The sequence below is a fragment of the Salvelinus fontinalis genome, chromosome 19 (assembly GCF_029448725.1).
Source record: "Salvelinus fontinalis isolate EN_2023a chromosome 19, ASM2944872v1, whole genome shotgun sequence".
Classification (NCBI taxonomy): domain Eukaryota; kingdom Metazoa; phylum Chordata; class Actinopteri; order Salmoniformes; family Salmonidae; genus Salvelinus; species Salvelinus fontinalis.
The window spans coordinates 30,322,143-30,347,347 of record NC_074683.1 but is presented as its reverse complement, the minus strand read 5'-3'; the positions used below and the strand labels follow the sequence as shown (position 1 = coordinate 30,347,347).

At 42.2% G+C, this 25,205-nt stretch overlaps 1 protein-coding gene across 1 annotated transcript in view; it reads left to right on the top strand.

The window, feature by feature from the left end:
* Nucleotides 1-25,205, top strand: part of hspbap1 (hspb associated protein 1) — a 41,206-nt gene that overhangs the window by 11,949 nt on the left and 4,052 nt on the right. The window contains exons 3-7 of the mRNA XM_055871266.1: nucleotides 1,965-2,152; nucleotides 18,950-19,086; nucleotides 20,677-20,848; nucleotides 23,858-23,941; nucleotides 24,967-25,077. Of these exons, the coding sequence (XP_055727241.1) occupies nucleotides 1,965-2,152; nucleotides 18,950-19,086; nucleotides 20,677-20,848; nucleotides 23,858-23,941; nucleotides 24,967-25,077 (692 nt within the window). The remainder of the gene's footprint in view (nucleotides 1-1,964; nucleotides 2,153-18,949; nucleotides 19,087-20,676; nucleotides 20,849-23,857; nucleotides 23,942-24,966; nucleotides 25,078-25,205) is intronic.

The following is a 25,205-nucleotide window of genomic DNA, read 5'->3' as shown; positions in this document are numbered from 1 at the left end:
TGTGTACAGGTGCAATGATCGGTAAGCTGCTCTGACAGCTGATGCTTAAAGTTAGTGAGGGAGATATGACTCCAGCTTCAGTGATTTTTGCAATTCGTTCCAGTCATTGGCAGCAGAGAACTGGAAGGAAAGGCGGCCAAAGGAGGAATTGGCTTTGGGGATGACCAGTGTAATATACCTGCTTGAGTGCGTGCTACGGGTGGGTGCTGCTATGGTGACCAGTGAGCTGAGATAAGGCGGGGCTTTACCTAGCAAAGAGTTATAGATGACCTGGAACCAGTGGGTTTGGCGACGAATATGAAGCGAGGGCCAGCCAACGAGAGCATACAGGTCGCAGTGGTGGGTAGTATATGGGGCTTTGGTGACAAAACAAATGGCACTGTGATAGACTACATCCAATTTGCAGAGTAGAGTGTTGGAGGCTATTTTGTAAATGACATCGCCAAAGTCAAGGATCGGTAGGATAGTCAGTTTTACGAGGGTATGTTTGGCAGCATGAGTGAAAGATGCTTTGTTGCGAAATAGGAAGACGATTCTAGATTTCATTTTGGATTGGAGATGTTTAATATGAGTCTGGAAGGAGAGTTTACAGTCTAACCAGACACCTAGGTATTTGTAGTTGTCCACATATTCTAAGTCAGATCCGTCCAGAGTAGTGTTGCTAGATGGGCGGGCGGGTGCGGGCAGGGATCTATTGAAGAGCATGCATTTAGTTTTACTTGCATTTAAGAGCAGTTGGAGGCCACGGAAGGAGTGTTGTATGGCATTGAAGCTTGTCTGGAGGTTTGTTAAGTGTCCAACAAGTAATACTGTTTAAAAAGAAATACTTTTTTTCTCAAAGGTAGGGGTCAGAATGATTGCCACCCCTAAAAATTCTTATAAATAAAGGAGTCAAAATGTTAGTATTTGGTCCCATATTCCTAGCATGCAGTGATTTACATCAAGCTTGTGACTCTACAAACTTGTTGGATGCATTTGCAGTTAGTTTTGATTGTGTTTCAGAGTACTTTGCATCACCTCAGCCGCTGAGACTAACAACTTTAGGCATTGTACACTAAAACTTTAGGCATTGTCATGAAGATGTTCTACTCCACCAGTCATCATAATTGAAGTGCAGTCAGCCATTGAGCACTGTGCTATGCATCCTGAATGGCTATGTTGTTGTTAATATTTCTCCTTGATAAGTTGCCTCTTTGGCACCAAAGACCTTGTTGTTTACTGTTGTATATAACAATTTATTTTCATAAAGGTAAAATAAAATATGGTAGAAAACTGCAAATGTATGCCTATGTTTAGTTTAGTTCTGCTTTGGTGGTGATATATTGTGCCTTCCCAATGTTTTCAAACCATTGTTAATGGCCTATTAGTCAGTGTTCAGCTGCAGAACAGTTGACCTCAAGCTTCCTCCAGTCGTCTCTGGCAAGTTTTGCAGTTGGATATGGTCTTAAATAAAACTCCATAAAAGTTGCTTTGTACATTTGGTAGCATACATATTGCCCTTGGTCTGCCAGCCTTCAGTAGCCTATGTTAAAGAGATCATTCATTTCAAGGGCAACAATAGAGACTGTGTCCTCCAATAATATGGAGCTGGGTAATTTGACTGCTAAATCCATTTTTACAGCTACATAATTTGTGACAACAGAAGACAAGGTATAATTTAACATGGTTGATTATACATTTTAATACCGCCACGTGGTACTGAAACATTGTTCAACCAGACTAAATAAAATTGAGACGCCAATAGAGAATAGGCCTAGATGATTGAAATCAGGGTGTAAATAAAATGTCAAGTCTTTATAATAGTCTTTTGATTAAAAATGTTTAGATATGGAATTTATTGATTTAATAGCTTTATTGAAGAACATTACATGTTATCATGATTGTCTCTCTCTCTCCTCTGTCTCTTTCATTGTCTCTTCTCTATCACTCTCTTTGGCTTTCTCTTTCTCTCCAACATGTCAAAGCACCTCTTTTTGAGACTCAATGCTCATATGTAGATGCCAAACTGGAGGAGTTTCTGTCCTGGACAGAGGGTCAGACTGGTGCAGAAGATGTGGGGTGTTTCTCGAACTACCCCCTCTCTCTGTACTGGGCCTATGCAGACTACAAATACATTGCACTGCTGCTCCAAGAAAAGCCCTCCATGTTTGAGGTAACACACTCTCTGTTTGACACACACACACTTGTCATGACTGTTCTGTTCAGGTCAGGTTACCGTGGATCATAGTCCTACAGAGACATCTGTCACCCCAGCAGTGGGGGAGAGAGATTGATAGGGGGGGTTTTATGACACCTCATGCCCATTGTAAATCATAAGGCAGCAGACAAATCTTTTGTCCTCTCAGTGTGGAGGATTAGAATGTATGGTGGGTCTATGGAGAATCTACCTCAGAACGGTAACATGCAATAAATGGACTTTGGGACAATATATTTCAACAGACAAATTTGTGGTAACAACGATAGATGGAATATGAAAATGAAGGTAATTTTTGTTATGTTAATAAAAGTTAAGACAACGTTATAACGAGAACATTGTATCTTGAAGAGTTTTCATAATATGTACATGATGTTTACATACTGTGCGTTTGTGTAGAAAATATCCAGATCAAAGAGCATGTTTTTGTAAAGATGAACTGTGAATTTTAGTTGTCTATCGAGATCAAAGTACATTGTGATACCTTGCCTCGTAACTAGACACGCCCCAGAGAACTTGCCATAAAGACGGAAACGCCCCTTTTTGCCCCGGGAGTATAAAACATGTGAGTTAAGAATTTACATATCAGGCAAAGTTGACCGCACGCTGCAGCCGAGGTCCATGACTAGTCGTGACCCCAAAACGCAAAACGAGGTTGAAGGAAAAAAAGGAGCCTTTAACAATCAATGCTACGGTTGAGTAGCTGTACAGTTGAAGTCGGAAGTTAACGTACACTTAGGTTGGAGTCATTAATTATCGTTTTAGAACCACTCCACAAATTTCTTGTTAATAAACTATAGTTTTGAAAGTTGGTTAGGACATCTACTTTGTGCATGACACAAGTAATTGTTCCAACAATTGTTTACAGACATATTATTTCACTTATAATTCACTGTGCCACAATTCCAGTGGGTCAGAAGTTTACTTACACTAAGTTGACTGTGCATTTAAACAGCTTGGAAAGTTCCAGAAAATGATGTCATGGCTTTAGAAGCTTCTGATGGGCTAATTGACATCATTTGAGGCAATTGGAGGTGTACCTGTGGATGTATTTCAAGGCCTACCTTCAAACTCAGTGCCTCTTTGCTTGACATCATGGGAAAATCAAAAGAAATCAGCCAAGACCTCAGAAGAAAAATGTAGACCTCCACAAGTCTGGTTCATCCTTGGGAGCAATTTTCAAACGCCTGAAGGTACCACGTTCATCTGTACAAACAATAGTACGCAAGTATAAACAGCGTGGGACCACGCAGCCATCATACTGCTCAGGAAGGGGCCGCGTTCTGTCTCCTAGAGATGAACGTACTTTGGTGTGAAAAGTGCAAATCAATCCCAGAACAACAGCAAAGAACTTTGTGAAGATGCTGGAGGAAACGGGTACAAAAGTATCTATATCCACAGTAAAACGAGTCCTATATCAACATCAACATCAACCGCTCAGCAAGGAAGAAGCCACTGCTCCAAAACCACCATTAAAAAAGCCACACTATGGTTTGCAACTGCACATGGGGACAAAGATTGTACTTTTTGGAGAAATGTCCTCTGGTCTGATGAAACAAAAATTGAACTGTTTGGCCATAATGACCATCATTATGTTTGGAGGAAAAAGGGGCAGGCTTGCAAGCCGAAGAACACCATCCCAACCGTGAAGCACGGGGTTGGCGGCAGCATCATGTTATGGGGCTGCTTTGCTGCAGGAGGGGCTGGTGCACTTCACAAAATAGATGGCATCATGAGGGAGGGAAATGATGTGGATATATTGAAGCATCATCTCAAGACATCAGTCAGGAAGTTAAAGCTTGGTCACAAATGGGTATTCCAAATGGAAAATGGCCCCAAGCAAACTTCCAAAGTTGTGGCAAAATCGCTTAAGGACAAGAAAGTCGAGGTATTGGAGTGGCCATCACAAAGCCCTGACCTCAATCCTATAGAAAATTTGTGGGCAGAACTGAAAAGGAGTGTGCGACCAAGGAGGCCTACAAACCTGACTCAGTTACACCAGCTCTGTCAGGAGGAATGGGCCAAAATGTAGCCAATTTATTGTGGGAAGCTTGTGAAAGGCTACCCGAAACGTTTGACCCAAGTTAAACAATTTAAAGGCAATGCTACCAAATACTAATTGAGTGTATGTAAACTTCTGACCCACTGGGAATGTGATGAAAGAAACAAAAGCTGAAATAAATAATTCTCAACTATTATTGACATTTCACTTTCTTAAAATAAAGTGGTGATCCTAACTGACCTAAGACAGGGAATTTTTGCTAGGATTAAATGTCAGGAATTGTGAAAATCCTGAGTTTCAATGTATTTGGCTAAGGTGTATGTAAACTTCTGACTTCAACTGTATCTGTATCTAAGAATGTGAATTCAAGCAGGACCACCGGTTATTCTCTCCAAGGAATCGTGTGTCTACACTGCTTTCATTCCCACGCTGGAACCATCTACCAGGCTGATTAGCCGTCCTCAGAAGACCCCTCTTACAGAACGAGGGCAAGGAAACCGACAACTAAGAAAAAGGACATTGTCCACCAGATGTCACAATCAAAGACTTACAACCCGTGAATGAAGTAGACGATCACCTAGAGAACGGGATGTTGGCCAAACATCTCTCTCTAAGCTTAACTCAGCCCACGAAGCCCTGGGCCCAACAGAGAGATACCCAACAAGTATTTACATTTATTATAATTCTGACCCACGAGCGGTAGTTCGGGGCAAGGTGTTAGGGCTAAACTAAGCATAGTTTACAAATATATCCAAGTGAGTAAATAAATAATCAACTCAATTGGTGTGGTATGGGAGGATTTAGTGAGACCCGGGTTTCTGCAGATTTATGAATTATGCGACATTCAGGATGAGACTAGAGGAAATTTATTAATTAGCGACTGTTGTAAAATCGATATTCGGATATTCTTTGAGTTAATTTGGTTAACAAACTCATTAAACAAACTTTTCCCATGGTGCCCCAGGTTACTGAGTTAATGATTACCTGATTAATTTAATCACGTAATTATAAACATAGTTCATTATTTGATGAAAAGCAGTCGTCACATTAATGGTACAATGTTATGATATATTTGGTGCCCCCTGTGAGGAATCTAAGATAAATCTAGGCCTCACTTTTGAATTCATTCCATGGCAGTTGTGTAGCAATATACATATACACTGATAATAGCTATAGGCAGGATTATTGTTGAGAGAGATTGGGTGTGTGTGTGGTTTTTGCTTTTCACCCAGATACTGGTAGGGAGAGAACCACTCCTGTGTTGTATATCTGACCTGTGTAGGGGATTTAACGAATACTACGAGCCAGGGCATATGAACCGGCCGATGTTTAGTTATTCAAAAGGAATAGACGCGTTGGGCCACAACGTAGTGTTATTTCTGTCTATCGCAGTCAGGAGCGAGTAAACTCGGTCATAAGTAATTTCTAGAGCAGAGGACATATGAGCTGGCCATTACAGAAATTTGAGTAGATATATTCGTTTGACCAAAACTAAGTCATTATCTCTCTACCTCTCGCGTTTTGGTAATGTGAAGAACTCAAGGCGGTGTTTCTTTTATGTTTTCCGCATAGTCCAGAAACATTGCTAGCATAGAAATCCATACTACGCTGAAAAGGTTGAACATGAGATGTCACTTAGTAAACCTGTTCTCTTGTTGGAGGGAACTAAGCATTGCACCAGATGCTAAGCTAACAAAGGGGGCAGCCATTTTTGTTTTCCCCTTTGTTCAAAGTGAAATCCCGCGCTGGGCGGGAATCCCATGTGATTTCAGCTTGTGCTATCAGTGACCTCTGGTGGTGAAGAATCGCCAGAAATTGTTTTTAAATAATTCAGGTTACACTGTATGGTATCTAAACAATCTCAATTGATTGGATATAATTTGTCTCGTTCAATTTCATAAATAAGTTACATTGCCTTACTACCTTTTCAGGTCATTTATTGGGATAATACACAAACTGATTTGTTCCACTTTAACTTCTTTGGGGTAGGCTGCAGTATTTTCACGTCCGGTTGAAAAGCATGCCCAGAGTAAACGGCCTGCTACAAAGCCATAAAAGCTAGAATATGCATATTATTATTAGATTTGGATAGAAAACACTCTGAAGTTTCTAAAAATGTTTGAATGATGTCTGTGAGTATAACAGAACTCATCAGGCAGGCAAAAACCTGAGAAGAAATCCAACCAGGAAGTGGGAATTCTGAGGTTGGTCGATTTTCAACTCAGCTCCTATTGAATATACAGTGGGATATTGGTGATGTTGCACCCCCTAAGGCTTCCACTAGATGTCAACAGTCGTTAGAACCTTGTCTGATGCCTCTACTGTTTAGTGGGGCCGAAGGAGAGAGGAATTAGTCAGGTCTGCCATGAGGTGACCATGCGCGTTCACGTGAGAGCGAGCTCTGTTCCATCGCAATTCTGAAGACACAGGAATACTCCGGTTGGAACATTATTGAAGAATTATGTTAAAAACATCCTAAAGATTGATTCAATACTTCGTTTGTCACGTTTTTACGGACTGTAATATAACTTTTTAACTTTTCGTCTGTACTTTCCATTGGACCTGCTGCTCGTCGTGAGTTTGGAAAGTGTACTGAACGCTAGAACAACAAGGAGGAATTTGGACATGAATGACGGACATTATCAAACAAAACAAACATTTATTGTGGAACTGGGATTCCTGGGAGTGCATTCTGATGAAGATCATCAAAAGTAAGTGAATGTTTATGTTACTTCTGACTTCTTTTGACTGCATAATATGGCGGCTATATTTGTCTTGATTGGGCTCTGAGCTCCAATAAAGCAATGCTTTCAGGTTAATTTAAAGTTTAATTCCCTAATAGCCTAGACAGGTATGAATCATAAGTAACATAGATTAATCGATTACATTTGCTTTTACCAGCTCATTTGTGTCTACGGCCACATTACTGACCCATTATTGGTGGTGAAGATCCAACTCTGCTTGAACCCTGTGGATTTCAGCTTGTGCTATCAGTGACCTCTGATGGTGAAGAATCACCAGTAATTGTTTTTAAATAATTCAGCTTACACTGTATGATATCATTTTAAACTTTATACATTGACTTAGATAAAGCAAATCTTTCAGATTAATTAAAGTTTAATTCCCAAATAGCCTATACAGGTTTAAATTTGCTTTTGCAAGCTCATTGGAGCCAACTCCCACATTACTGATCTGGTATTGTTGGAAGTCCCGCCTTTGCTAAAATCCAGTGTGAGTTCAGCTTTCAGGGATAAGTGGTTATGAATCGCAAGTCATTTTAAAATATATATTTATTTATAATTTCCTGTGACAGCAACCATATGCTCACGTTTGTTACAACAGGGCACACTGCATGGTATCCAACCAATCTCAACTGATTGGATAGCATTGTGTCGTTCAATTTAATAAACAAGTTAAATTGTCATACTACCTTTTTTAGGTCGTTTATTGGGATAATACACAAACTGATTTGTTCCAACCAATGAGACATTGTTAAATTTTTCCACATTAACTGAGATACAGCAACGCTTTCAGGTTAAAGTTGAATTCCCAAATAGCCTATGCAGATGTGATTTATCATTAATATCGATTAATCAATCAAATTTCCGTTTGCAAGTTCATTATTAGCCCAACTCCCTAATTACTGATCCAGTATTGATGATTCATTAACGTTTATAAACTGATTTTAAATCGTGTTGGCAGCTTCCAACTCAAAACCCAAACTTTACATAAATTGAAATAACTGCTAATCATAATAATGAGCAAGCTATCAGATGGGTTGCCACCCGTTCCCCCACTAATAAGTGAACCCTCACCCATGGAAAGATTGATCGCTGACCGCAGCAATGCAAATCCTAACTATGCCGAGGGGCTGAAAATGTTAGATTTCGATGCCATAAGCGAAAAAAATGCAGAAATTGTGACAGACGCTCTCCGAAATAGACCATCAGGTAGATGCCTTGTGAAGGTTCTCTCCAGTTTAGCCCTAAACTATGCTCACCAGCAGAGATGGACAGTGGTCCAATACCTCAATGCCCAGCAGAGGCACGAGCAGGAAGCTGTGGAGTTCAAGGGACAGGTGTAGAGAACCGGGAAGTTGACGATAAAAGCCGACAAGACAAGATACTGGAACTGCGTTGCAGTATCACAGATCAATTGAAAGATCTGGCTAACATTTATGACAAAGACCGTGAGCAAACTCTTGACCAAGTCTGTATTCTACAGGAACAACTTGTAACCAAAAATAAATATGATTAAGTCCACGCAAAACTAGATCTGACAAGCTAGCTAAAAAATAGGGGCGAGCAACTTGATGCCCTGCAAACAGTTTTTGTTTTTGAATGAAACCACTCAAAGCAATAATGTTATATTCCAAAAGATGCAGACAAAATACGATCAGTTAATGAACACAATGACCAAGTTGGATGACAAAACAGCAGAACTCCTTGAAGTCGCTGATTTAATGAAGGATGAGAAAGACCAGGTGAGAAAGTTGGAAAACGTGACCCCGCTATAGGGGTGTGTGTGTGCTATCAATCCGCATTGGAACTATCTCACTACCTACTGGTTGTCGTGGACCTCCCATATACAGTGTATGTGGGAGCAGACATTTTGGTAAGATTGGGTGTTAAACTCGATACCAAACAAGTTCTTTGGCGCAGCCAGACCAACACGCCTTGTCTTTCGACCTGGTGCGAATGGCATCCGGGCAGACTATTCCTGAAACTTGCAAGTAAAAACAATTTGTTGGGGCGCTACTCTCGATAGGTGTAGCCGTATGGTCGCTATTAGCCCTAGGTACTACTGCCGTCAACGCAATCAGTCTAGCCACAGTCAAGAGAAATGTCTAGCCACAATCAAGAGATGCCAATTATCCAGCAACAGATGAAAGCACAGGCAGTGAGGTTGCAACATGTGGGAAAGTCTCTCGAGGACACTATTCTGGTGGTAAACACACACGTTACTCTCCTGAACAAAACCCTTCTGTCTGTAGGAAAGATAGTAGAGGTCATGAACCATGACTATGCCCCTTGTCCAATTGGTTTGATGGTTATTGGAAGATTTCCTCTGTGAAGTTAGCTCCTCTATGAACGATTTGGCCATGAATAGAATCCTTTCATATCTAGTGCCCCTCTCAATGGTGCATGACATAATGACCTCAGCTACTACTACCACGTTTGGACTATAGTCTGCGGTCAGCAATCCCAATACACGTTGATCGTAATGAAGTGGGATTTTTACTGGCACTGCCAGTTGGTGAACTGGAGAATATCTATAGATCGAAAATGGTTCTAAATGTAAGATTTTGGAGCGACAGCACACACGTGAAATTTGCCACACCCCCAGTCCATAGCTTATCAGGAAAACAATCCAGATTTCTATCTCACCCCTAACCTGTTAATGTGTACTGTAAAACCAAAGACGTCCACTACCTCTGTCCTAGCAAACGGTTCGTCAGGGATAACACTGAGCGTCTTTGGTCTTAAGTCTATCACCAGCGAAGAACGCTGTAGATTCAAACTAACAGCGAGGGACGAGGTCACCACCACACAAGTGGAGGTTGTAGGAAATCGATGGTTGGTTAACACCCCGTTCACGTCTGCCATTTTTTTTATTATTATTTTTTTATTTAACCTTTATTTAACCAGGTAGGCAAATTGAGAACACGTTCTCATTTACAATTGCGACCTGGCCAAGATAAAGCAAAGCAGTTCGACACATACAACAACACATAGTTACACATGGAGTAAAAACAAACATATAGTCAATAATACAGTGAAAAAAAATAAGTCTATATACAATGTGAGCAAGTGAGGTGAGATAAGGGAGGTGAAGGCAAACAGATATATGTATAAATAAATAAAAATATAAAAAGGCCATGGAGGCGAAGTGAGTACAACACAGCAAGTAAAATAAAAACTTTAAAAAAACACTGGAATGGTTGGTTTGCATTGGAAGAAAGTGCAAAGTAGAGACAGAAATAATGGGGTGCAAAGGAGCAAAATAAATTAATAAATAAATACAGTAGGTAAAGAGGTAGTTGTTTGGGCTAAATTGTAGATGGGTTATGTACAGGTGCAGTAATCTATGAGCTGCTCTGACAGCTGGTGCTTAAAGCTAGTGAGGGAGATAGGTGTTTCCAGTTTCAGAGATTTTTGTAGTTTGTTCCAGTCATTGGCAGCAGAGAACTGGAAGGAGAGGCGTCCAAAGGAAGAATTGGTTTTGGGGGTGACTAGAGAGATATACCTGCTGGAGCGCGTGCTACAGGTAGGTGCTGCTATGGTGACCAGCGAGCTGAGATAAGGGGGGACTTTACCTAGCAGGGTCTTGTAGATGACCTGGAACCAGTGGGTTTGGCGACGAGTATGAAGCGAGGGCCAGCCAACGAGAGTGTACAGGTCGCAGTGGTGGGTAGTATATGGGGCTTTGGTGACAAAACGGATGGCACTGTGATAGACTGCATCCAATTTATTGAGTAGGGTTTTGGAGGCTATTTTGTAAATGACATCACCGAAGTCGAGGATTGGTAGGATGGTCAGTTTTACAAGGGTATGTTTGGCAGCATGAGTAAAGGATGCTTTGTTGCGGAATAGGAAGCCAATTCTAGATTTGACTTTGGATTGGAGATGTTTGATGTGGGTCTGGAAGGAGAGTTTACAGTCTAACCAGACACCTAGGTATTTGTAGTTGTCCACATATTCTAAGTCAGAGCCGTCCAAAGTAGTGATGTTGGACAGGCGGGCCGGAGCAGGCAGCGATCGGTTGAAGAGCATGCATTTGGTTTTACTTGTATTTAAGAGCAGTTGGAGGCCACGGAAGGAGAGTTGTATGGCATTGAAGCTCGCCTGGAGGGTTGTTAACACAGTGTCAAAAGAAGGGCCAGAAGTATACAGAATAGTGTCGTCTGCGTAGAGGTGGATCAGAGAATCACCAGCAGCAAGAGCGACATCATTGATGTAAACAGAGAAGAGAGTCGGTCCAAGAATTGAACCCTGTGGCACCCCCATAGAGACTGCCAGAGGCCCGGACAACAGACCCTCCGATTTGACACACTGAACTCTATCAGAGAAGTAGTTGGTGAACCAGGCGAGGCAATCATTAGAGAAACCAAGGCTGTCGAGTCTGCCAATGAGGATGTGGTGATTGACAGAGTCAAAAGCCTTGGCCAGGTCAATGAATACGGCTGCACAGTATTGTTTCCTATCGATGGCGGTTACGATATCGTTTATGACCTTGAGCGTGGCTGAGGTGCACCCATGACCAGCTCTGAAACCAGATTGCATAGCGGAGAAGGTGTGGTGTGATTCGAAATGGTCGGTAATCTGTTTGTTGACTTGGCTTTCGAAGACCTTAGAAAGGCAGGGTAGGATAGATATAGGTCTGTAGCAGTTAGGGTCAAGGGTGTCCCCCCCTTTGAAGAGGGGGATAACCGCAGCTGCTTTCCAATCTTTGGGGATCTCAGACGACACGAAAGAGAGGTTGAAGAGGCTAGTAATAGGGGTGGCAACAATTTCAGCAGATAGTTTTAGAAAGAAAGGGTCCAGATTATCTAGCCCGGCTGATTTGTAAGGGTCCAGATTTTGCAGCTCATTAAGAACATCAGCTGACTGTATTTGGGAGAAAGAGAAATGGGGAAGGCTTGGGCGAGTAGCAGAGGGGAGGGCAGTGCTGTTGTCCGGGGTAGGGGTAGCCAGGTGGAAAGCATGGCCAGCTGTAGAAAAATGCTTATTGAAATTCTCAATTATAGTGGATTTGTCGGTGGTGACAGTGTTTCCTATCTTCAGAGCGGTTGGAAGCTGGGAGGAGGTGTTCTTATTCTCCATGGACTTTACGGTGTCCCAGAACTTTTTTGAATTTGTGTTGCAGGAAGCAAATTTCTGCTTGAAAAAGCTAGCCTTGGCTGTTCTAACTGCCTGTGTATATTGGTTTCTGGCTTCCCTGAAAAGTTGCATATCACGGGGGCTGTTCGATGCTAATGCAGAACGCCATAGGATGTTTTTCTGTTGGTTAAGGGCAGTCAGGTCAGGAGAGAACCAAGGGCTATATCTGTTCCTGGTTCTAAATTTCTTGAATGGGGCATGCTTATTCAAGATGGTGAGGAAGGCATTTAAAAAAAATGACCAGGCATCCTCTACTGACGGGATGAGATCAATATCCTTCCAGGATACCCCGGCCAGGTCGATTAGGAAGGCCTGCTCGCTGAAGTGTTTCAGGGAGCGTTTGACAGTGATGAGTGGAGGTCGTTTGACCGCTGAGCCATTACGGATGCAGGCAATGAGGCAGTGATCGCTGAGATCTTGGTTGAAAACAGCAGAGGTGTATTTGGAGGGCAAGTTTGTTAGGATGATATCTATGAGGGTACCCGTGTTTACGGAATTGGGGTGGTACCTGGTAGGTTCATTGATAATTTGTGTGAGATTGAGGGCATCAAGCTTAGATTGTAGGGTGGCTGGGGTGTTGAGCATGTTCAAATTTAGGTCGCCTAGCAGCACGAGCTCTGAAGATAGATGGGGGGCAATCAGTTCACATATAGTGTCCAGAGCACAGCTGGGGGCAGAGGGTGGTCTATAGCAGGCGGCAACGGTGAGAGACTTGTTTTTAGAGAGGTGGATTTTTAAAAGTAGAAGTTCAAATTGTTTGGGAACAGACCTGGATAGTATAACAGAACTCTGCAGGCAGTCTTTGCAGTAGATTGCAACACCGCCCCCTTTGGCCGTTCTATCTTGTCTGAAAATATTGTAATTGGGGATAAAAATGTCTGAATTTTTGGTGGTCTTTCTAAGCCAGGATTCAGACACGGCTAAAACATCCGGGTTGGTAGAGTGTGCTAAAGCAGTGAACAAAACAAACTTAGGGAAGAGGCTTCTAATGTTAACATGCATGAAGCCAAGGCTATTACGGTTACAGAAGTCATCAAAAGAGAGCGCCTGGGGAATAGGAGTGGAGCCAGGTACTGCAGGGCCTGGATTCACCTCTACATCACCAGAGGAACAGAGGAGAAGTAGGATAAGGGTACGGCTAAAAGCTATGAGAATTGGTCGCCTAGAGCTACTAGAGCAGAGAGTAAAAGGAAGTTTCTGGGGGCGATAAAATAGTTTAAAGGAATAATGTACAGACAAAGGTATGGTAGGATGTGAATACAGTGGATGTAAACCTAGGTATTGAGTGATGATGAGAGAGATCTTGTCTCTAGAAACATCATTGAAACCAGGTGATGTCATCGCATATGTGGGTGGTGGAACTGAGAGGTTGGATATGGTATAGAGAGCAGGGCTAGAATCTCTACAGTGAAATAAGCCAATAAACACTAACCAGAACAGCAATGGACAAGGCATATTTACATTAAGGAGAGGCATGCTTAATCGAGTGATCAATAAGGGTCCAGTGAGTAGAGGTTGGTTGGGGTCGTGGCGATCCAGACAGCTGGCCGGGTATATGGCTATCGGTAGCAGCATAGGATGGAGGTCTGTTTGTAGATACCTCGTGCGTTTCCGTCGGTAGGTTCCGTGTAGTGGGGTTTTGTTCAGATAGCAGCCGATAAGACAGCTAATGATTAGCGGGCCTCAGATGAGCGTTCAGGTAACGTCGGGACGGAGGTGCCGGTTGGATAAATCCCTCGGGCAGATAACGTCGGCAGTCAGTCGTGAAGGCCCGGTGGGGTTCCGTATCTGCAGCAGCAACAAAAGAAACGGGTCCGGATGGTGATGGAACTCCTCAGCTGGCTAGCTCCAGCATGATTTGAGTTTGCTCCGGGGTCGACGTAAGCCAATAGTCACACGGTATGCAGCTAGCTAGCTGCGAAATCAAGGTGCAAGTGTCCAGAGCCTGCGGTTGGAATCCGGGGAAACTGAGAGAAAAAAAGTCCCGGAATGCTCCGGTCCGAGTCGCGTTGCACAAAAGTGCCGGTAGATTATCGAGCTAAAGGAATAGCTGATGACCGCAAAACGTGGGCAGCTGAAACACCAACGCTAGCCAGCAAACCGGCTAATTTCGGGGCAGCTACAGATTAGCTTCTGGCTAGCTATCGGAGTAGCTTCTGGTTAGCTTTCAGGCTAGCTTCTGAATTAGCCCCTGGCTATCTTCCACGATGGATTTTCAGATTGAGGTAAATAATACTTATTGTAATTGGTGAAGCGGGTTGCAGGAAAGCTTTTGCAGGAAAGCTTTTGTAGTTGAGTTCTTGGATAATAAAATAAATTAAAGATATGTGAAGAAAAGGTGTAAATATATATATATACAGGACACGACACGACAATACGGAAAAAGACGTCTGAACTGCTAAGCCACCTTGGAGCACGACTTACGAACATCATGACTCAACCACCTAACTTGAACCTCCCCAACCAGACTGTTTTTGTTACGGTACCAGAGGGAGCGATTATCCACATAGATGACCTTGCTCTATACCAACTTACCGATGACAGGATAGACACAGAGATTGAAATGCCTAACTCTTTTGCTAAGCGTTCCCTTGACTTACGACGAGCCATTCAAATCCAGTACGAGGGACCAATGACTGTTGATCTTAGCATACTGTATGATGCACATTTAGTTGACCCGACTGACTACAATCCAAAAGATTGGTCTGTCACCCTCTCTTGGACGGTGCCGGACAGTATCCTGACTGTTACCATGATCCTTGGTCTTTTTTCCCTGCTACGTACACAGTCGCACACGTGCAATGGAAGACCCAATGGGGTCTTATACTAGGATCATCCGTGGGACAGAAACAATCTTGATTTTCAGAATGTTGGCAATAAGTCCTGAAACCCCATCAGGGGGTCGATCCCCAGCATCCTCTCCCGAATTCGCTAGGTCAGCACTGTAATGTTCCCAATGTAAGCTTTGTCATTCAGGGTGCCAATTTTCTGCTACGATGATCCACCAACCAGGACATCCGATGGTCATCCTTATGGTGGGTTGCAAAATGCAGAATCATTCCAAGTTGAATGCACCAGAGTGGAACTGTCATGACTGGCCTGTTTGGGTCAGTTTACCATGGATCACAGTCTTAGTGACATCTCTCACCCCTGCAGAGGGGGAGATGGATTGATAGTGGGGGTTTTATGACACCTCATGCCCATTGTAAATCTTAAGGCAGCAGAAGAATGCTTTGTCCTCTCAGTGTGAAGGAATGGAATGTATGATGGGCCTATGGAAAATCTACATCAGAACGGTAACATGCAATAAATGGACTTTGGGACAATATATTTTATCAGACAAATTGGTGGTAACAACGAGAGATGGAATATGAAAATCAATGTCATTTTTGTTATTAAAAGTTAAGACAACTTTATAACGAAAACATTGTAACTTGAAGAGCTTTCATAATATGTACATGATGTTTACATACTGTGCATTTGTGTAGAGAACTTGCCATAAAGACGGAAACGCGACTAGTCATGACCCCTAAACGCAACACAAGGTTGAAGAAGACTAAGGAACCTCTTAACAATCAATGCTACGGTTGAGTAGCTGTATCTGTATCTTAGAAGGTGAATTCAAGCAGCACCACTGTCACTGAATTATGTTCTCGATGTTCATAAACCCAATTCAATTAACTACTCAGCCTGAAACCCAGAATTTGTAGGAAACTGGTTGAAATTAATCAGACGGAGGCCCAGCTACGATAGTCAAATTTATTTATGAGAGCGCTCCTGTGCATATACAATGATGTTCCCTTTATAACGTTCTCTTAACATACGCACATACATACACATTAACATGAGAGATATCAGATCAAATTTTCTACCATTCTCACCACAGTTGATCACTACCCAGCTGACAGTTCCAGTCCCCCCCAGATAAGGGAAACCTGGAGGGGCTCTCGCTGTCTTATTTTATCTCCCCAGAGTTATAGCTGGGTCGGTTCAAACATCGGTTAAGGCTCCTCTTTGTTTTCTTTCGGCACAAACATACATTCCTCTCTTCCCAGGTCCAACCTAGTTGGACTTATGTTTATCAGCTTGAATTACTCCTTGTCCATGCTACATAACCTCTAATCCCTAATGGTTAAGTTTCCGGTTAGAATTACTTAATCATTTATCTTAAACCTTGATAAAATATTTTAACCACCCGGTTATTCTCTCCAAGGAATCGTGTGTCTACACTGCTTTCATTCCCACGCTGGAACCATCTACATGGCTGATTAGCCGTCCTCAGAAGACCCCTCTTACAGAACGAGGGCAAGGAAACCGACAACTAAGAAAAAGGACATTGTCCACCAGATGTCACAATCAGAGACTTACACCCGTGAACGAAGTAGACGACCACCCAGAGAACGGGACGTCGGCCGAACATCTCTCACTAAGCGGAACTCGGCCCACAAAGCTTTCTTTCTTTCTAAATCCCCATCTTGTGTAACACGTGTCATATTGTGTTTGGTCTGCTAGGGACCTGTTTCATTGTACTAAGTTCTAATCAATAGCCAAGACTGTATCTTTATATTATCATTTAGCTTGTGAGTAAATAAATAATCAACTCAATTGGTGTGGTACGGAAGGATTTAGTGAGACCCGGGTTTGTGCAGATTTACGAATTATGCGACATTCAGGATGAGACTGTAGAGGAAATTAATTAATTAGTGAATGTTGTTAAATCGATATTCGGATATTCTGTGAGTTCATTTGGGAAACGGAAACTCATTAAACGTTTCCCATGGTGCACCAGGTTACTGAGTTAATGATTACCTGATTAATTTAATCACGTAATTATAAACAGTTCATTATTCGATAAATAGCAGTCGTCACATTAATGATAGGTTATGACACACAATCAATCTCTTCTTTTTTACCTTTATTTAACTAGGCAAGTCAGTTAAAGAACAAGTTCTTATTTACAATGATGGCCTACACAGTGCTACACAGTGCACCTCTAAACTATAATCAAGGAAACAAAAAAAACATACAAAATGATTATTCTCTTTTCATCAGAGGGACACTCATGATGTTGTGTTGGATTGCAAGTTGTCATCCTGCAATTTGTCTGTGCCTGTGATTTCTTACATTGAATTGTAGGCATTTCTTGTTGTCAATCACTTGTTTTCCGATTGCCATGAATGATGACTAACTTTGAGGGCAACTGAGGAGATCACTCACAAATGAACATTTAATCAAATGGCTACCCGGACTATTTGCATTGCATCCCCCCTTTTAAGCTGCTGCTACTCTCTGCTGTTATCATCTATGCATCGTCACTTTAATAACTACAGATTACCTCAACTAACCGGTGCCCCCGCACATTGACTGTACCGGTACCCCCGTATATATATAGTCTTGCTATTATAGTCTTGTTATTTTACTGCTGCTCATTAATTACTTGTTACTTATTTCTTATTCCTATTTTTTAAAACTGCATTGTTGGTTAGGGCCTCGTAAGTAAGCATTTCACTGTAAGGTCTACACCTGTTGTATTCGGCGCATGTGACAAATAAAAATTTATTCAGGCCACGGGGCTCGTTCTATGGAGTGTTCACCTGGATCTGCCACTGTTTTGCTGAATTAAAGCCATTGTAGCTAACACATGGGCTGTTCCGTTCTGTTCAAAGCACTGACACACCTATGGGCTTTAAACTCAGTCAGTTCAGGTCAGGAGATCTATTGAAATTATATTCATGGATTTTAAAAAAGCACTAGAATAATGGATGATTATCAAGTAATGACTTAAATTTTTAATTGATCAATAGACTGATCTAAAATGAAAGTGACTCCCACACCCTGACAATAAAATACACAATTAGAAATCTCAAACAGATGCGTGAAAGTCATCTTTAATAAATTCCTTTGCCCCATTGGCAAAACAGAAGCTAACTAAGCCTACATTGATATAGAAACTCAAATAAAGCAACTTTTCCTCCATTAGCAGGCATTTTCTCTCTCTTTTTAATGATATCCTGTCCTGATGGCACAGACATTTTCAGTGGGACATTTCAATGGCAGCAGCTTTTTTCTTTTTAGTCCTCGGGCAATAAAGGACTTGAAAGTTCACTCTAGTTCGAGCGGGCCACTCCATTCTTTCAATGATGAAACATGCATATAGGGCGACCTGCATTTTTGACAGATCTGCCGAAATTCATGCCTTCGAGACAGGCAGACAGAGGCCTTTTTACATGATGAATCGCGCCATTTAAAAGTTGCTGAAAGTGAAGATTGCACAGTCTATCATTTACAGTTGCCTGAATATGGTAATGGGTTCATTATCCTGGGTGCTGGGCAGAATCCAAGTTATTTTACATTAGATTTTTTTCATGAAAAATGATTGACAGACCAAATGGTTTGATAAAGGGCCTACAGACAGCAAACATCTTGTTTCCTATACAGTAGTGTTTGTCCCAAATGGCACCCTATTCCCTATATAGTGCACACATTTTGACCAAAGCACATAGGGGTCTGGTCAAAAGTAGTGCACTATATAGGGAATAGGGTGCCATTTGGGACGCAGATTTGTTGCCAATCATTACACTGTCTATTAAGCAACCGATGAGATGGGGAATGGGGTTTGCATTTTCACCTGTGTCTTGTGAAAATGGAGGTTTGCCTCCAGAGGATGTATTGCTGCTATACCATAACATTGAAACTGCTCATGGCAGTTTGTCATGTTTGAATGGCTTGTCATATTTGTACCATGAATATGAATTGTGTTGTAGCAACTGCATAAATATACGTTTTATAAATATACTGTAGCAACTGCATAAATATATGTTTTAGGATTGATAATTAGTGTTAGTAATTGGAACTGTATTGTGTGCCTTACAGGACGTAGTGTGGTCTCAGTTTGGGTTCCCGGGTCGTAACGGGAGAGACAGCACACTGTGGATTGGTACAGAAGGTGCCAATACCCCGTGCCACCTGGACTCCTATGGGTATAACCTGGTACTACAGGTACAAGGAAGGTAATTATACAGGACTCCTATGGGTATAACCTGGTACTACAGGTACAGGGAAGGTAATTATACGGGACTCCTATGGGTATAATCTGGTACTACAGGTACAGGGAAGGTAATTATACTGGACTCCTATGGGTATAATCTGGTACTACAGGTACAAGGAAGGTAATTATACAGGACTCCTATGGGTATAACCTGGTACTACAGGTACAAGGAAGGTAATTATACTGGACTCCTATGGGTATAACCTGGTACTACAGGTACAGGGAAGGTAATTATACGGGACTCCTATGGGTATAATCTGGTACTACAGGTACAGGGAAGGTAATTATACAGAGCTGTATTGTGTTCAGTAGCACAAAGCGGGGGGGAAACATAGCGAAACAGAGCGGGACGAGCTGGACTTGTCCAATAAGAAGCATTGTTTTAGTTTTCTTTTGCAAATTGTTTTGCTCCAATGACTCCTAATGAACACAACCCAGTTTTACATACCTCATTATACCACACACTACTTTTCCCTTTCCGCTGAGCTGCGTGTAGTAGTGGTGCAGACGATGGATGTTTCCCCTTCACCAAGGGAATTGCACTATAGATTAAAATGAAACAATCTAACAGCGTTATAGCTGAGAAGAAAGAAGTGCTGGAGGCAGACAATAGATTCAGCAAATCAGCGCAATGAGAACTGGCTCTGTACGGTAATGATCTACTCACCATTCGATGAGAACTGGCTCTGTACAGTAATGATCTACTCACCATTCGATGAGAACTGGCTCTGTACGGTAATGATCTACTCACCATTCGATGAGAACTGGCTCTGTACGGTAATGATCTACTCACCATTCGATGAGAACTGGCTCTGTACGGTAATGATCTACTCACCATTCGATGAGAACTGGCTCTGTACGGTAATGATCTACTCACCATTCGATGAGAACTGGCTCATTTGTTCCCTCTAACTTTGAGGAAAGGATTTTTAAAAACTATTTTGGATGATAGAGAGGAGATGGATACTAGGAAGGGAAGGGGTGAGAGTCAGGGGGGGTAAGGTAGTGAAAGGGGGGAATGTGGGCTAGGGAGAGGGGGAGTCACTTGGTGAGAGAGTCAGATTGTTCCACTGGCCCCTGAAAGATAAAGTAATTTTGCTTTGGCAATGTAAACATGTTTCCCATGCCAATAAAGCTATTTGGAGGGAGGGAGATGGGGGTATATGAGGTGAGGCTCTTTAGAACAGAGAGACATTAGTTATCATGTGGAGCACTGAGTCTACGACAAAAGCAAAAAAGATCACATTATGAAGATCACTCTATCCTTGTTTTGTTTAAATTGGCTGTTGAAACCTTTCACGTTGAAGTGATGACCTAACCAACAAAGAACTCGCATGACATGATATTTTCAATAAAGAGATGGATTTTATTGAACTATAGCTTCTTAAATTTCCTCAACTACGAAGGGTGTAACCATTGTGGTGGCTTTGGTGATGATTGCTGTCCCTTTCAAATAAATATTAATTCATTATGAATCTAAACTGATCCTAGATCCTACATGAGCTGATCCTATATCAGTACTCCTACTCTGAGACACCCTGTTGTGTTTTAGGAAGCGTTGGCACCTGTTCCCCCCTGCAGACACGAGTTGTCTGTACCCCAGCAGGATCCCCTATGAGGAGTCTAGTGTGTTCAGCCAGGTGGACGTGCTCCAACCAGACCTCCAGAGGTTCCCTGCCTTCAGACACGCCAGGGCCTACACAGTCACCCTGCAGCCTGGACAGGTACAACACATTGGACCAGTTTCCCGGACATAGATTAAGCCTAATCTGTACTAAAAAACTATCTCAATGGAGATTCTCCCTTGAGCATGCTTTTTAGTCTAGGACTAGGCTTAATCTTTTTCCAGGAAACCAGCCCAACAGGGGCAACATATGTAACTCTCTCTACAAGTATATCAGAGAATCCATTCAGCAAACACAGCTATTTGTATAAACTGACACTGTGAAAGTGCTAATCTCTTAATTTATGAGAAAATATTTCCTCAGAGACAAATGTGTTTGAACCACATAAATACAATAGAGCACATGTTTGTCTCTATGGTTTGGTCAAAAGCATGAACTGAGGCATACCCCAAAATGTTTGTAGAGGTGCTGAGTAACGGAGAGTGAACTGTATAAAAATTAAGAAAGTTGCACACGCTATATATTGCGCTCCAAAAGTATTGTATAATTTCAAAATAACTGTCCCAACGACTGAGGTTAAAGTGCAGACAGTCAGCTTTAATTGGAGGGTATTTTCATCCATATCGGGTAAACCGTTTAGAAATCACACCAGTTTTTTATGGGACCAAAAGTATGAGGACAAATTCACTTATGTGTATTTAAAGTTTATGTGTATCAAAAGTTTAGTATTTGGTCCCATATTCCTAGCACGCAATGATTACATCAAGCTTGTGACTCTACAAAGTAGTTGGATACATTTGCTGTTTGTTGTTTTGGTTTCAGATTATTTTGTGCCCAATAGAAATGAATGGTATATAATGTATTGTGTAATTGTTAGCATCCACTTTTATTGTAAATATGATTATAATATATTTCTAAACACTTCTACATAATGTGGATGCTACCATGATTATGGCTGAATGAATCATGAATAATGATGAATGACAAATTTACAGAGGCACAAATATCATACCCCGAAGACATGCAAACCTCCCACCATTACAATAACAGGAGAGGTTAGCATCTTTGGGGGGGGGGGGGTGATATTTATGCCTCTAACTTTATGAGCCTCCATCTGTCATACTTTTGGTCATATAGTGTAAGTATGTGGACACCTGCTCATTGAACATCTTATTCCAAAATCCTGGGCATTAATATGGAGTGCACTCTTCTGGGAAGGCTTTCCACTAGATGTTGCAACATTAATGCAGGGACTTGCTTCCATTCAGACACAAAAGCATTAGTGAGGTCGGGCACTGATGTTGGGCGATTAGGCCTGGCTCTCAGTCGGCATTCTAATTAATCCCAAAGGTGTTTGTTGGGTTGAGATCAGGGCTCTGTGCAGGCCAGTCAAGTTCTTCCACACCGATCTTGACAAACCATTTCTTTATGGACCTCGCTTTGTGCAATGGTGCATTGTCATGCTGAAACAGAAAAGGACCTTCCCCAAACTGTTGCCACAAGGTTGGAAACACAGAATCGTCTAGAATGTAATTGTATGCTGTAAAGTTAAGTTTCCCTTCACTGGAACTAAGAGGCCTAGCCCGAACCATGAAAAATAGCCCCAGACCATTATTCCTCTTCCGCCAAATTTTACAGTTGGCACTATGCATTCGGGCAGGTTGCGTTCTCCTGGTATCCGCCTAACCCAGATTCGTCCGTTGAACTGCCAGATGGTTAAGCGTGATTCATCACTTCAGAGAACGTGTTTCCACTGCTCCAGAGTCCAATGGCGGCGAGCTTTACACCACTCCAGCCGTCGCTTGGCATTGCGCATGGTGATCTTAGGCTTGTGTGCTCGGCCATGGAAATCCATTTCATTAAACTCCCGACAAACAGTTCTTGTGCTGACGTTGCTTCCAGAGGCAGTTTGGAACTTGGTAGTGAGTGTTGCAACTGAGGACAGAGCTCTTCAGTAAGCCCATTCTACTGCCAATGTTTGTCTATGGAGATTGCATGGCTCTATGATATATTTTATACACCTATCATCAATGGGTGTGGCTGAAATAGCCGAATCCACAGTGTTTTCCATGTCACATATTGATACGTCTGTCTTGACATCAGATATTGATACGTCTGTCTTGACATCAGATATTGATACATCTGTCTTGACATCAGATATTGATACGTCTGTCTTGACATCGGATATTGATACGTCTGTCTTGACATCGGATATTGATACGTCTCTCTTGACATCAGATATTGATACATCTGTCTTGACATCAGATATTGATACGTCTGTCTTGACATCAGATATTGATACGTCTGTCTTGACATCAGATATTGATACGTCTGTCTTGACATCAGATATTGATACGTCTGTCTTGACATCAGATATTGATACGTCTGTCTTGACATCAGATATTGATACGTCTGTCTGTGCAAATGAAACAAAGCATGCAGCAGTCAGAGCTTTGGAGACTGAATGAATTAAGACTGCAGTGGAACCAGGGGATCAATAAGGGCTGTTCACTTTAATAAAGACCAAATTCACATCATGAATGAGACAGAAGCACTTGGGAGGGAGGATACAAGCTGCCATCTAATGGCTAGTCTCCCCCACTGTGTTAAATTAGGTGACGTTCAGTGCGAAAAAACGGTGTGCAACGTTCAATTAAACGGAAACGCTCTGTTCTGAATGACCAGTTGTAAAACGGGGATGGGTTGGGTTGTAGGATGGGGAACGCTGTCAACATGGCCGCTGCCCTTTTAATTAGTCACTCATTGCTTCAAGACGCACCCTGCCACACCCACCAAATGTACCTCCATGTCTGTTCAAGAACGTTTTGGGGAAATGTGTCGTTCAGTACAAACCGTCATGCGATGTAGTAAACGTTTTATCGAACTGATCAGTCCCTGACTCCTTCACTCTACTACTTATTGACTGGCTATGCTCTGCTCTGCTCTTCCACCCCCTGGACTATGAGCTGTGCTGCTAGCAGATATTTCTAGATATTTTTGACTCCTTCAAACCTTCTATTCTGTAATATGTTCCTTATCCGTATTCCTACTGATCACCTTGCATTTCTTCTGATGCGATCTGACCCTGTTACCCTTCTGCTCCAATAGGTGCTGTTTGTCCCCAGACACTGGTGGCACTATGTGGAGTCTATTGACCCCATCACCGTCAGTGTCAACTCCTGGATTGAGTTGGTATGTACAGTAAAGTCACCTCCAACTAAATGGTATTAAGTATGTTTATGGGGAAATTGGATGTTTGAGAGGAGGGCCATAATTACAGTACAGCTTGATGAAGAGTTTCCCACCACTAGCTACCACTACCGCCCATAGTGCCATGGTCAAAATTAGTGCACTATATAGGGGATAGGGTGTTATTCAGGACACAGCCACAGTGATGGATGTGAGAGGTGTTGAGGCTCTCTGATGCTGTGGGTTTTTGAGTAATGAACAGGCATCAGAGTAAAGGTACCCCTGTCATAATGATTTGTGAGTTTGCATGTAGAGGAGTGGTGCGCTGCATAACACAGTCACATACAGATAATTGCCAAAATAATGGAAACACTTGAGTAAATGAGGGAAACAAAGTATATTGAAAGCAGGTGCTTTCACACAGGTGTGGGTTAATTAAGTTCTGAGTTAATTAAGCAATTCATATCCTATCATGTTTAAGGTCATGTATAAAGATGCTGGGCAGGCCATTATTTTGGCTACCATGGCTATGCCCCCATAGGATGACAATGCCCCCATCCACAGGGTACGAGTGGTTACTGAATGGTGTGATGAGCATGAAAACAATACAAACCATATTCCACACTTCTGAGAGATTCTGGAGCGGCGCCTGAGACAGCATTTTCCACCACCATCAACAAAACAATGATGGTATTTCTCGTGGAGGAATAGCGTCACGTACCCCCCCAATCGAGTTCCAGACACTTGTAGAATCTATGCCAAGGTGCATTGAAGCTGTTCTGGAGGCTCGTGGTGGCTCAACACCCTATTAAGACACTTTGTTGGTGTTTCCTTTATTTTGGAAGTTACCTGTATCTAGATGAGAGGAATGTGTATTCAGGTAGTGTGTCACCTTCGATGCCTCCTGATAACTGTCTCTGAGACAAGGTCACAGACACAATCAATTATGCCTGCTGCACATAATGTCTTTATCAGCAACTTCTTTCCCTTAATAGGAGTTTTTCTTTCTACTTCCTGATCTGATACAGGAAGTTGATGATGAGGCGAGAGTAGGCGAGGCCCTCACCAAAGCCATCGTTTGTGCTCTGAAGACGACACCTAGTAACGACAATGATGATGACTGGCTCAATCCCACTGAGGTACAGTATCCTGACACTAGCCTGAGTCCTAGATCTGTCTGTGTGCTAGATCTGACCGAATAAACAGATCTCGGACCAGGCTACCTTGACCCTGAGTTAATAACCTCTTCACACTCTAGGTCTAAAGA